Genomic DNA, 13,810 nt, shown 5'->3' on the forward strand with positions numbered 1-13,810 from the left:
AACTCTTAGAGTAGCTGTAAACCCCAGGAGCAAGGTTTTGAATGCTATTCTTAGAATATCAAGGAAATACCTAAGAAGCTTCTGCTCCTCCTATTCCCTTTGCAAGTAAAATGTTTGTTAGGGTGGTATTTTGGTGGTGGTTTGTTTTTATTTGGTTTTTTTTAGATATTTGTATCTTAAAGTTTTTTTTTCTTTTAAGAAGCTTAGTATTTTAAACTAGAAGCATTTTGACTGTTGTCTTCCATCAGAACTGTTGAATTTAAGCCAGCGGAAACCAATTGAGACATCGACGTTGCAAATGCCATTGACTCTTTGAGCATGGAATACTTCAGAATTGTTTTCTATATGGACTAGTTCAGAACTATACTATGTTAATGACCTTACTACTTTGAATCTAGTTCTAGTTATATTCTTTTAATTTTAAATCATGAAAGTCTTCAGGCTGGAAAGATCTGTGGGAGGCCACCTAATCCAACATCCTGTTCAGAGCAGTGTCAATACTGAGTTTAGTCTAGTCCACTTTTTCCAGTTGTCTTGAAAATGTCTAAGGAGTACAGTGGTCTTATTTTTCTTTTAGTAACTATTTTGGCTTAAAGTTTTATTATGTTGTAATTGATCAATTACTTAATAAATCCATAGCAAATATAAGGCAGAACATAATAAAATGCTTGTTTCTTTGAGCTGAGCACCTACCTTATATTCAAGTCAAGTATCCATTTCATTATATAAGAACTTTGGAAGGGAGAAAAAGCCACCCCTAGAGGACTTTATTAGCCAGGGAGCAGGTTAGTTTGATATTAGTGTGACTAATGTATCAGTTGATGCTCTCGGTGTATTTGGAAAGGTTGCATACTAGCTAAGTTGACCTGAGTTTAACTGTTGCTCAGATTCTAATATTGCTTAGTGGTGTCACTGGAAGAAGCACTTAAAAAAAGGACCTGTTTATTTGTTTTTTCCAAGTAATATACTGCTAAAATGTGCAAGTATATGATGTTTTTAATTCCTATCTTTATTTGTTGGGGTGTTTCTTTTTCCCAGACCTACTCAGGCCTGTTCTGTGTGGTAATCAATCCTTACAAGAACCTGCCCATATACTCAGAAGAAATAGTGGAGATGTACAAAGGCAAAAAGAGACATGAGATGCCGCCTCATATCTATGCCATCACAGACACAGCCTACAGGAGTATGATGCAAGGTGAGTGCTGACTGAGATAATGATTCTTGTTGAAATCTCAAATCAAGGTTGCAGTCAAAACACTGTAGGAGAACAACTCACTGCTATCAGAAGGCATTGTTGCCTTCTCTGCCCTTGCTTACAGACACCTGACACCTACTTGGTGCCAGCTTTGTGTTGAGGTGAATAGCTTTCTCCTGCTCTACTGGATTGAAGAACCTTACAAAGAGTCTGGCAAGAGCTGAACTTGATCTAAAGAACAGGCAAACTGAGGTAGTGAACTTTCGCTTTTATTGATGAGCCTGTGGAATGATAGCTGTATGTGAGCAAATATGTGTATTAGTTGTTACAGGCTTTTAACGAAAGTATTTAAAATCCAGTCATACAGTCTGGTTGGGTAAAACAAATTTATTGAAATGTGATGGTCACCGATAGTTTTACTCATCGGGAGTTGTTTGGTTACATTTTTATTCTGCTAAGAATAAAATTTATTATCAGGAAATACTAGATACATCTGTTGGCTTTTCACAGAGTAAATGAAAGCAAGCTGCTTGACCTATTCCCCTCCCTGTGTCTACAAATGGGAAGTAAAGAATCACGAAGAACCTGCTGCTTGTTTGTCACTTGAGGACTTTTAAATATGAAGCTCTGAATGTCTTGTGCATCTCTCCCCTGTATCTCCACTCTTCTGAGAGGAGGTCTTTCTTACACAGAGCCAGTGCTTGTGTTGGGGATGCTTGGAGAGTGTTCAGGTGTGGAGAGATATTTTGGGCTTTTCTTCCTGTTTGTAGCTGGGCTGTATGAAGAGGCATGCTTTGTAAGGTTTGAAGGTTATAATGGAAGCTTTGATTTGGCATGGCTTCTATGAATTTGACTACTCCTTTATGATGACTAGCAATGACTAAGGTGTTTGTCTTTCTCAGGTCTTGTTCAAAAAAGTGAGGCTAATGAGAAAGGCCAGATACAATAAAATCATGCTTCAAAATTCTAATGATAATCAGTTTTACAGTTCTGCTTTTCCCCTGCCCTCACTACCACTTGCTCCTCCAAGCATAACTATGGGTGACAATAACTAACAATATGGTTGCCCAGACTGGAAAGGGTGCAAGAAAAACTCCTTCCATCTACCTGTGTTTGTAGTTTTAAATGAATTTTAGGTGTGAAGAATGCTGAAAATGTTTGCTGAAGTGTGGTGCCATGCAGAGCAGAGCACATGGAAGTGTTAACATGATGGATGAAGCTATGTTTATAAAAGCTTTGGGTGGGGAAGGGTGAGCTATACAGACATGCTGCAGGGAACTGATGGCCAGATACTGATGGCAATTTGTTGAAGATGTGGCAACTCTTTAAGAAATACAGCTATACTACCGATGTGTTACTGTGAAAGGAGTGCTGTATCCAGAGAAAAAAACTTCTGAACCTGGACTTCATTTATATAAGACCTCGCTTTCCTCAGACACAGGTTGGATCTGCCACGAAGGACAAGGACAGATGCACTGCCAATACTATATGTGGCATATGTGGCAGTGTGGTTATCCGTAAACCCCTTATCACTGTTTCACTTCATTTGTAATTTCTCTCTCTCCCTTGCCCACTCCTTGTCAGCTCAATTACCAACATACATTTTCTTAAACAAGCTATTGACTTAGCTATACCAGAATTACTGTTCACTGATGTCTTGGTTTAACCCCAGCTGGCAGTTGAGTACCATGCAGCTCTCCTCTCACACCCCTGCCCCTGGTGGGATGGGGAGGAGAATTGGGGGGGGGGGAGGAGAAAGCAAAACCTGTGGGTTGAGATAAGAACAGCTTAATACTTGAAATAAACTAAAATAGTAATAATTGCAATGAGAAGAAGGACAACAAAAAGGGGGAGAGTAATAAACCCCAAGAAAGACAAGTAATGCACAGTACAGTTGCTCACCACTAGCTGACCAATGCACAGCCTGTCACTGAGCAGTGATCGGTACCTCTTGGCCAACTCCCCCCAGTTTATACACTCGGCATGATATGCTGTGGCACGTTATATCCCTTTGGCTAGTTCTGTTCAGCTATTCTGACTATGCTGCTTCCTGGCCTCCCATTCTTCATTAGCACAGCATGGGAAGCTGAAAAGTCCTGGACTTAGAATAAGCCCTACTTAGCAACAACTAAAACATTAGTGTGTTAATCAGCATTGTTCACAGACTAAATAAAAAAAAACCCAACATGGTACCAGCTACCTGGAAGAAAATTAACTACCCCAGCCAAAACCAGGACACCTAAAAGAAAATATCTTTTCTACATAGACCCAGAAACAGTTTTTTTGTCATGATTGCAAAGGGGCTGAAGTCCTTGTCTGTATATAGACGACAGCTAAACCATGTGGAACTGCATGTGCATGCATCTTGTCCTTCATCCCTGCCAGGTATGTTGGTGTGTGGCAGTGGATATCCAGACAGCTGCAATTCTGCAGCAAAGGACAGGTGACTTTCCCTGGTCTGCCAGTGGTTCAGACCTAGTAATTAATCTACATGGGTACTTTATTTCCTTTTGAAAAGAGAAGGTGTCCTCCACTGGACCGCTGCTTGAATGATGCCTAAAACTTGAAAATTCCAGGCTTGAATCAGAAAGCTAAAGAATGGCAGCCCTGCTTCTGTTTTCCTAGCATGGGAGACTTTGCTGTGAACTCTGCTTGAGTGTTTGCTGTTCCCAGAACAATTCTATGCAGTACTCTCAATAGTATTGACAGTCTAGAGGTTTAGCCCAGCTCTTCTTTGCCTGGTTTGAGATCTTGTCACTGACTTTTTTTCTGAATGCCTCTTGGATGTATCATTCCCAATCAACTTTTGAACTAGCTTGCTTTGACCTCTGCTAGGTTTGGAAAGATTTGTTTATGTGCGTGTCACTTCACATGTGCACATGTGTGCTAGCAAGAACCCTAGAGATCATTTTAGGGTTATTTGCTGCCTTATTTCCTTATTGCAAAAGGTAACAAGTAGTACTGACGTCTGCTACTGAGAATGAAGTGAAGGTATGTTGTATCAGTGTCTCTGGTCCTGGGTAGCCTCTAGGGCAATGGAAAGCAACATTCCTATTCCACTTTCTCAATTTTGCTTAGCAGTGAGGGGAGGCTTGGTGCAACAGCCAGTGGTATGGCAACAATCTGTACAGAGAATAGAAGATGAAAGCATCTGGTGCTCTGCATGAGCTGGAGGCATTTAGGATTAGGCTGCCTTCCCCAGGTTACTTTCAGAGCCCTGAAGGCTGGGAATCCTTTGTGATCTGGAGGATAGACTGACTTCTGTCAGCATGGGGTATAGTTATCTCTTAAGCTGACACGACAGAGTGGAAAAGCCTTACATGTCAATCGATTTGGACTCTGATTATCTTTTTTTTTTTCAGTCAGTTTATGTTATTTTAATAAGAAGGCCTTTCAAAGGGACACTTATCAGGAAAGGAGTTGGAAAGGGAGAGGAAGATGAGAGCTTTATTCCAACCTCTGTTAATTTAGAAACTATTTAATTCTTTTCAGGCATCTTTGCTGATGGACTAGGGGTGAGCTTGGTCCTCTTTTAGTGTCTACCCTGGTTACTTCATCTACAAAACTGTTATGTGGCATTTGTATATTCCAAGAGGTTACATCGCTTTTTGTTAAATTTTGCTAGAAGTACTTCCTTGAAGCAGTAACGTGATGGAGAACACATTCAAAGTGATTATTTTTTCTCTTTTTTTCCCCTCCTTTGCCCCAACACATTAAAACTCAGAACTGAGGTGAAAACATTATTTGGCTGCATGGTACTTGGTATAACCTCATGTACTTCAAGATGAGAACTCTGAAAAAAGGTGTAACATTTTTGTTTTCAGAGAAAACAACCATTTGTCTTCATGTCTCTGTTCCTTGGGTAACCTGGACACCAGAAGCCTGAGTGCTTTCAGTCTGAGTGCTTTCAAAAGAATTACTCTTCTGGTGCTGATGGAGCACAGTGCCTGCAAGTGAAGTGGTGTCAAATCATTATTCTAATGCAGCAGGTGTACACTGAAGGGGTACATTTTTAACCTCAATTCATAGTCTCCAGGGAATCTATGTAGAAAAATATATTTAAAGCTGTTAAATAGCACCTGGTTTTCTATTTGGATCACATATAGGACTTTTTCTAGGTCAAATTCTGATAAAACCTAGAAAATCCATTGGTGTCTGGAGCATGACGGCTGTTTTAATGCTGTTGTCTGAAACTTCTGGAATATGGTTATTTTTCAAAACTCAACCTGCTCAACTAAGAGACAGGTAGGAGAGGGAATAGATAGCATGTTGGTAATGAATGTACTCCGTCTCCTTTCTTATCCAGTTTCTTCACCTATTAGTGAAGGGTTCCTAACGGGTCACTGAACATAAGTGTAGAAATCATTGTGCTGTAATTATACCCTCCTTGATCTTCATGGATTAGTTTGTGAAGGAGCCTATGCAGCTTGCACCTTGCTCGTATACACCTGGGACTTAGTCTCTAGGTTTGGTGTTTAAAGGAAAAAAAACTCTGAAGAATAGTAACTTTATGATTTTTATTGGCCTTATGAAGAGAGGAACTGGTGTTTGTTGTTTTAGACAAATCATGTGCTTTGTTGATCTTCACATGCACCTCAGGCCCATTTGTCATTTTCACAAGAAACAGATGGGTACATGTGCTTCTATAACATATAACCTTGAAGTATTTAGTTTGTAACTGCTGGATGTTTATGTATTTCATAAATTTCTGAACCAGCAGAACACTTCTGTTTTAACTTGCTTGGTCAAGTAGTCTTTCTCTTGTTGCTTAGTATTGGTCTGCTACACTGTGCTGTATATTGCACTGTCCTAAAGTGCATCTTTATTTTCTATACACCATTCTCTGTTTACTAATTCAGGGATACTTGACTGACAGAGCTGCTCAGATTATGTAGAGGCATAGATGTCTCTTTCAACTTGCATATAAAGATCAAGCTCTGTTTCTGCTGAACCCAAAATAATATATCCTGTGGTTTCACTAGCTTTCAATATTCATCCAGATTTCTGATGCAAAAGACAGTGTTAAGTTGGGGTACTAATTATGGAGGATTTTGATGGCGTTTGCATACAAATGTAAGAAAAGATGTACGTAGCTTCGTGTTTTTGTACGAAATGTCTTACATGCTTTGAATTACTTCAGATTTCTAAGTGCAGCTCTCAAAATCTGTGTCTCAAAATGTGGTTTTCTGTAGAACAAGGAGCTAAAAAAGTCCATTGCCCACTTGTTTTTTAGTAGCTACCACACCCTTTTTGCTTCATTCCTGTAAACCAGAGCAGGAGCAATCTGGCAGTCCCTTTGGTAATGGTTCAGCCCTTGCTGTCAGTTCCCCTCCAGTTTGCTGTTTCAATATCACGAGCTGCCTGAGCTTTTGCAGGCTGTATACCACTTTTTCTTTCTTGCCAGAACTTCATAAACATTTGTGTAACTTACAATTACAGCCTAACTTGTATTCCTGTTTTGCTCTCTCCAGATTCAGTTAAGGAATGCTAGAGAAAAGGGGTATGGGCTCTAGTCCAAAAATGGCTTGGGGAAATAAATATTTGCATATGACCCAGTAAGACATATTTCATTTTTGGAATGAGATTTCTCCTTGTGACTGTCCTCAAACTTCAGATAATCCTGGCACTGCAGTGTTCCTAACTCGAGTGCTGGGGTTTTTTTTATTGTTGTTGTTGTTTGGCTGGGGCACTTTTTTGTGTGTTTCTTTGGTTGGTTGGTTTTACCTTTAAGTTCTATTATTGAGATCTGTCTTGGATGTGCTATGTTTGTCCTTCATTTGATTCCTTTCTCTCTTTTTTTGTATTTGATGACAGGTTATTAGCATTTGGAAACTTCTCTATAATGTATTCTTTAAATGGTAATGCAAAACCAGGCTCTTCGGCTCTGTTCTGGTGCTCCCCTGGAGTGGTTCTGATCCTACTCACAGCAGCATGTAGGTTAAAGCACCACAGTGAACATACTTGATTAGATTCTGTGCCAGTGCGGTTGTTCCAAATAGTGCAAGTGTCAAGTGCCTGGGGTTCCTCCTGTGTTAGAGCCCTGAGGGAAGGACGTGGGTTGTAAGATGATGTTGAGGTCGGTAGAGAAGCTTGAGGAGGGACTGAGGAACCGAAACTACTGCATGGCTGAAGCACTTATGTGCATTTAAGACTAATGCTTGCTTTAGGTCATCTCTAACTTGTTGAGGCAGCCAGTTGCCTAAGTTGGGGTAGAAGCATACACTGCAGTGCTGGGGGAGCCATGCAGTAACAGAAACCTGGAGGGCCAGGCTGCTTGGTTCTGCCAGACACTGGTGGTTAGGAGGTGGGTGGTACCAGCCAGCTATGGTTAAGCTTTGAGCCTTAATGAGTCAGCTATAGGCAGGGAACTGCGAGCCAAGCCTTTGCCTTTCAGCTACACTTCCTCTTAGCTGCAGAGGTGATGTCACCAGTGTGTGAATGCTATAGTACTTCTCCTTTTATGGTGATAAACAGGCTTGAAACTGGAGTCACTCATGCAGAGGAAGTGGGTGATAAAGGCCTGCTTGGATGTTCTGTGACCAAGATGTGGAGCTGATTCGAACATTCTTCTCTAGCCTCCCAACCTTTTTCCCTCCCCAGAACATCTAAAAACAAAATTCAGAATTCTGGAGCTCTGTTTATTTATCAATTATGCTAATAAATTCAACCACAGCAGTTCAGCATTCATTCAGATTTGTTGTTTTGCAGTAGAATATTTGGCTGAGGGCTTCTTATGTACAAGATGTCTCTCTTGTGAAAACAAAATTTGGTTTAATTACGTTTGCAATGTCCTGGAAGCAGTCTGAAATGCAGTCTTATTTTTGGACTGAAGAAAGTCAAGAATGAGATATTATGTTTTTTTTAATATAGTATAATTAATCTACTGATCTGAATATGCCATACTGCTGTATAGCTTAAATTTGAAGGATGTTATACTTCCTGAATTTCTGGATGCTTGAGGCTGCTGCATCTTATGATCACTTGAATACTATGGTGATGAGACCTAAAGAAGAGGCTAGATAAAAAGCTTTCCTTGCCAGCTGGTCTGAAATACAGAACTGTTGCTATAATTAACTAATGAGTTGTTATTCTGGATTGTTTTTAATAAGTGACTCTGTTTAGGATTGAAAAGCAGATGCAGATTTCTTTTAATCAGGCGTTTCTTGATGGTGTTATTATAAGCCACTGAGTTTATGGTACCCAGCACATTCTCTTTTGCTGAGTAGGTTGCTTGCACAACTGACAATGGAGTAAAGGCAAGTGCTGACTGAAGTAGTGCAGTTACACCCATGCTGAATGATCTTTAAAAAACAAAAAAAAGAGGTGTGGAGGTGGCCTTTTGTCTGGACAACTGAATTCTGATTCGTGATGACACCAGTCAGTGTTGTATGGAGAGGAATATTGGCATTTAAAGCAATTCTTAACTGGAAGTGTATCTAAGAGTTACGCTTTTGTATGCGTTAGCTCTTTGCCCCTTTGGTCGGCTCCAGTTTCCTGTTGCTCAACACATTATTGGAGTTGTCTGTCTGTACACAATTAGAAGAATTCCAGCTATCCCAATCACTGCTGCTTTGCAGTCCTGGGAAAGAATTTCCCCCGGATTGCAAACAGGAATGTTGCCTTTTATGGCTCTGTCTGCACACTGCCCGTGACTTGCCCGCACTCGCAGGTACGTTCCTGCTGGCTTAAAGCAGAGGTGACTAACGCAGCTGCAGAGGGCCACCACGAAAGTATGTTGGGGGAGGAAAACGAAAACGTAGTGCCGAGACAATTTTTGAATGCTGTCTGTGACTTTTCCTCCTGAGCACCTTTCAACACCTTGCTCTATGTTTAAGGTGTGGAAAAATCCTGTGTTTGCCCCTTTGGGACTTCCTCAGGTCACTCTAGGGTGCAGTTACTAACTTGCCTCACTGGAATGAGGCTCGAAAAGAGCTGCTCAACCAAATGTGACAAAACTTGTCATGATCAAAAAGCCTTTGGTGCCAAAGAGTTTCTTGGTATTATCTGACGTTGATTGTCTCTTTTTCTGTTGGAGTTTAACCTTCTGCTTACCAGCTTCTTTTTCTTCTGGAAAAAGGATCTTCTGGAGAAGGGGGAATGGGAAGGAATTCAAGTGCTTGGGATTTCATTGCGTATCTGTGGAGCCCCAGCTCATAATTCAAAGGCCAGAGCTGGCTACGAGGAGTAAGGAGTGCCTTCCTTAGGGTTATCTTTTTTTCTTTTCCCTTTTTAATTTTTCTTTCAGATTGGCTGTTTCAAGAGCCTCTAGTACCTGAACGTGAACGTAACCTTTTCTAGGACAAGTGAGCTGCTTTTTTATAGCCAGACTTTTAAAAGTCAGATGTTATTCAGAGGCACAATCTTGTCCTTTGGCATAGCTGCTTTGTGATAGAGAATGGCACCCAGGCAGTCACACTAAGGAAGAATACATTGCCTCAGGCAATCCATAAATGAGTCATTAGTTATTCCCCTGATCCACCCTCAAAGTGCCCAGTCACAAAGAGGTCTGGCATGTGCCTCCTGAGCCCTTGACCCACTGGGAGCCTTGAATGGATTCAGGGGAGCTGGCTAACATGTACTCTTAGCCTGGCCCTCAACAAAAAGGGTGCATGTCTTAAAGGCAATGAATAAAATTCAGCACTTGAAAAAAATGAATATGAAATGCCAGTAAAGCTGCAGTATCTACTCCTGAATGCTCAAGAATTTGCCAGGGCCACAACCATTTGAGTGATGATTTTCTTCTGCTTGCTGTCTTCCAGACTTAGGGCTAATCAGCTCTTTCTGAGAACAGTATTAACAGGGATAAAGCAGATTATTTTCTTCTAATTTTTGTGCTCATCTGAATACAGTCAATTTTCAGTAAAGAAGCTTAAGAGCACGAGTTGCCTGTCTCGTGTGTGAAGCTAATGTTTCCATCATTGGTTTCAGAATGTTATGTAGTAACATACTTTAACATAATCACTAACATAAGAGTATGTTAGTGATGATGTTAAGACTGAAACGCCAAATTCACTTGCAGCAGCAGTGTGTAAGAGTATAGAAAGTAGTTCCATGTACTTGAACTCTATCTGACTATAAAGCCTTTTCTAATTACAGTTCAAAATCAAGCTTTGTGCTTCTCATGCACAAAACAACTTGAGTGGTGACTCAGTTATATCGTATAGTAGTCTGGTGGGGAGAGTAGTGAATGTACTTGGGTTCTTTAAGATACTGGAGAAAAGAACAGAAAGAACCAGTGCTACATATGAGGGCAGTCAACATCCATAAACATACTGATGAAGGTTACTAGTTGTTGAAATAATATTTTGGAGCAGTCCAGTGAATTGGATGTTTGAGTTGTGCTTTCTCTCAGAGATTAGACTTTGGTCCAACACAAAATTGGGGCCCAATGTGGAAGAAGGGAAGAATGACAATAACTGGATGGAATCCAACTGTTGTGTTACTGAGATTCTCGGACTGGATGAGCTGATTGTTCTTTGGTCTTGATCTTCAGCAAAAAAAAACAAAACCGAGACCCACCAAACCAAAAAATAATACACACAAAACCCCCAACCAAACAAAAAAACCCATCAAAACCAAACCCCAAATGGTTAACTTACAAGCTAGTGGGGATTTTGAGTTCAGCGACAGTCTGTCCTGTGAGTGCCCCATTACCTCTCATGGACTACCTGTTAATAACTTTCTGTGCCATGTGTGAAGAGATCTTGCTGTCCATGTGATGAGTATAAGCTTCTAAGGCTATTCTGGTGTAGGAACAGGCACTCTCCAGTGTGCTCAGTGCTCCCAGATGGTTTTTGGTGGCATGGAGGAAGAATAGGATGCACACTGTGGGGAGGGAGGAGTGGGATGACACAGGGTGGACCAAGGCAGAAGCAGGGGAGTGTGATCACACAGAAATGGTGAAGGAGCAGTGGGATGAAGACCTGGTAGATGGAGTAGTCAGGGCCACGTATGAGGAATTGCCATCATGGTTGAAAGCTGGAAGGAGATTAAAGATGTGGGAGAAGATAGTGGTGAGGTGGCTGGGTGAAGTAAGTTCTGTAACTAGAAAGATCTTATCATCCACAGCTGGGAATTGAACACAGGGGATTAGTATGCCTACTGGTATGTCAACATGAAAAAGGAAAGGTTTCCGCTGTTACCAGCTGCTGTGTTAATACAATAGGGGATGTTGCTACAAAGAGGTCAGCTGCATAGGACTTGGGCTGCTCCTCAGTATTGTAGTTTTGAAGTCCATTCTGTACAAAATAAGTAACAAAAATTTTTCACTGTTTCCAGTGTTTGTTTTGGGGGTGAAAGCCTCTGTTTGATATAAGGTTTTGGCACACTGATATTTGTGATAGTTGCTGTCCCGCTTCCTCCCTCTTCTATTTCCTCTGCTCTGCTGATAAAGTTTAAGTGAATATGGGCCCAGTATAATGGGTGGAGGAGGCTGAAGAACAAGTACATCAAACAAGGTGTACATCAAACTGTAGCTCTATGATAAAGAAATATTCTGGGGAGACTTACATATTGTTAGCAGAAAAGTTGTAAATGTAAACAATATTCTTTCTGGATGAAGAAAATTGCCATGGTACCTTTATACTTTGGTACATAGTGAGAGGTTGGGGTCTGTTGTTGAAGGGGTTACCGGGCCATATTTCTGAAGATACTTGTTAGAGTTTATTAGTTCCTGGTTTTGTCTTTGGTGGTGATTTCATTCTGACAGAGAAATTTAATTTTGCAGTCTTAGTCTGACTACATTTTAATCTTATTCTAGATCGAGAGGATCAGTCCATCCTTTGCACGTGAGTATTTCCAGTTGTCAGCTTGACTAGATGTCAAAGTTTGTGGTTTTAAGTTCTTGGGTGGAGGACTCTTTTAATTGTAAGTGCTGGGGGTAAGCTTAGTAAATCAGGGAATAATTGAGAGTCAAGGAAGGTCCCACTACAGTTTCTCCAATATATATTTAATAGTGTTTGTAAGAAGTGGAGGAAGAAAGGGAAGTTTTGAAACAGCCCTGTTGCTCAAATTCCTAAAGAAATAGAGTTTTTAAATGAAAAAGGCTTGGACAAGTTCTTCAGATTTGATGCAGCTGTTATGTTTAAGTACATACATACTGATGAGGCTAGTAGAGATTACAGATACTGTTGATGCAGCAGTTTCTCTTCTAGACACAGCAAAATTGGTTAGCCCTCAGTTCTGCTTAAGGAATTGGTGTATTTTTTCTTGCAGTCAGAAGGCTTCCTTTTGAAAGATTCACTTCACTACCTTTCACCACTACCTCTACAACAGCCTTGGAATTATTCCTCGGGCACTTGGCAATCTTTGTATCCAAGTGACTAGAAAACGCTGTTCTTTTATTGCCGTCCCTCCTCCATGCATTCATATGGAACCCACATCCAGCGGCAAACTGGCTAAGTGGTAGCCTGCAGCCCAGCTACACTGCTGCTGCTTACCAATACAACTTGTTTTTTCTTAGGTTTGAGGGAAGTGCTGCAATGGCTAGAGCAAAGTTCTGTAGCCCTTCTAGGGTTAGAGATATGGGTATGTCTCTCTATGTCTTGTTTGTGAATGAATTGCAGATTTTCTTTACAGAGGTGAATCAGGAGCTGGTAAAACAGAAAACACCAAGAAGGTCATTCAGTATTTGGCTCATGTTGCTTCCTCGCACAAATCTAAAAAAGACCAGGTAAGACCTATGTTTAATGATGCTTTATTGCTGTGCCTACTTTGGACAATAAATATATATTGGATGATGGTGGTAAAAGCCATATTGCTCAATGAAAGGCTAGATACTAACATCTATTAAGGAACTAAGGAGGACAGTGAACTATGAAGCAATGAAAGTATGCCAAAATTGCAAGCCAGGGAACATGGTTCTAAGTCATAACTCCTTTGAGTTCAGTGGAGCTACAGTGGGAATAAACTCATCTACAATCTCTTGGATTTGTGAGTGAGTGCATGGGCAAAAGACTGTAAATGAAGCATCACCCGTACTGTTCTACTCACACAGATGTATTGCTTATAACCAATCTAGGTAGTTTAAAACTGATCCTTCCATGGAGTTGTCTCCTTTCTTCTGTACTTTTATGGATTAGGTCTGGCTATTTTAAATACACATATATAGACAAACAGTCTCAAAACTGGAAAATACAGTGATAGACTAGTGGACATCAGCTGGAAACTTTGAATTTGTAGGTAGAACATGAAAGGGGTGGAAAACAGCCAAGCGTTAGCACATGAAAGGAGGGTGGTGGTGTTGGTGGGAGGACTTAAAAGATGTCTCACTTATATTTTTTTCCCCTCCCTCTCCCCCGATGGACTATTGCCGAATTCGTCAGTTGTATCCTCGTAGGTGAGCTGCACGTTTACTGCACGTTCTGCACCAGGAATGCGTTTTCTGTCCCATTGTGTGATTTTTTTGAGCAGCTTTTCACTCCACACCAATATCACTTTCTGCAGCTAAAACAAATCCATAGACAATTCACAATTTATTTTTTTTTGTGTGTGGTGCACAGTAATTTTTTTGTGAGGATGTTCAATTGGAGACTAAAGTAATGTCAAGAATACTTGTGTTCTGTGCTCAATACTAGTTTGCATTTAAGTTTTTTCTTGCAGGATTTTCCCAGGTAC

At 40.7% G+C, this 13,810-nt stretch overlaps 1 protein-coding gene across 1 annotated transcript in view; it reads left to right on the top strand.

The window, feature by feature from the left end:
- The window catches only part of MYH9 (myosin heavy chain 9), a 73,525-nt gene that overhangs the window by 22,277 nt on the left and 37,438 nt on the right, over positions 1-13,810 (top strand). The window contains exons 3-5 of the mRNA XM_005150395.4: positions 1,039-1,195; positions 11,955-11,982; positions 12,773-12,866. Of these exons, the coding sequence (XP_005150452.1) occupies positions 1,039-1,195; positions 11,955-11,982; positions 12,773-12,866 (279 nt within the window). The remainder of the gene's footprint in view (positions 1-1,038; positions 1,196-11,954; positions 11,983-12,772; positions 12,867-13,810) is intronic.

Source organism: Melopsittacus undulatus, chromosome 5 (genome assembly GCF_012275295.1).
Source record: "Melopsittacus undulatus isolate bMelUnd1 chromosome 5, bMelUnd1.mat.Z, whole genome shotgun sequence".
NCBI lineage: Eukaryota > Metazoa > Chordata > Aves > Psittaciformes > Psittaculidae > Melopsittacus > Melopsittacus undulatus.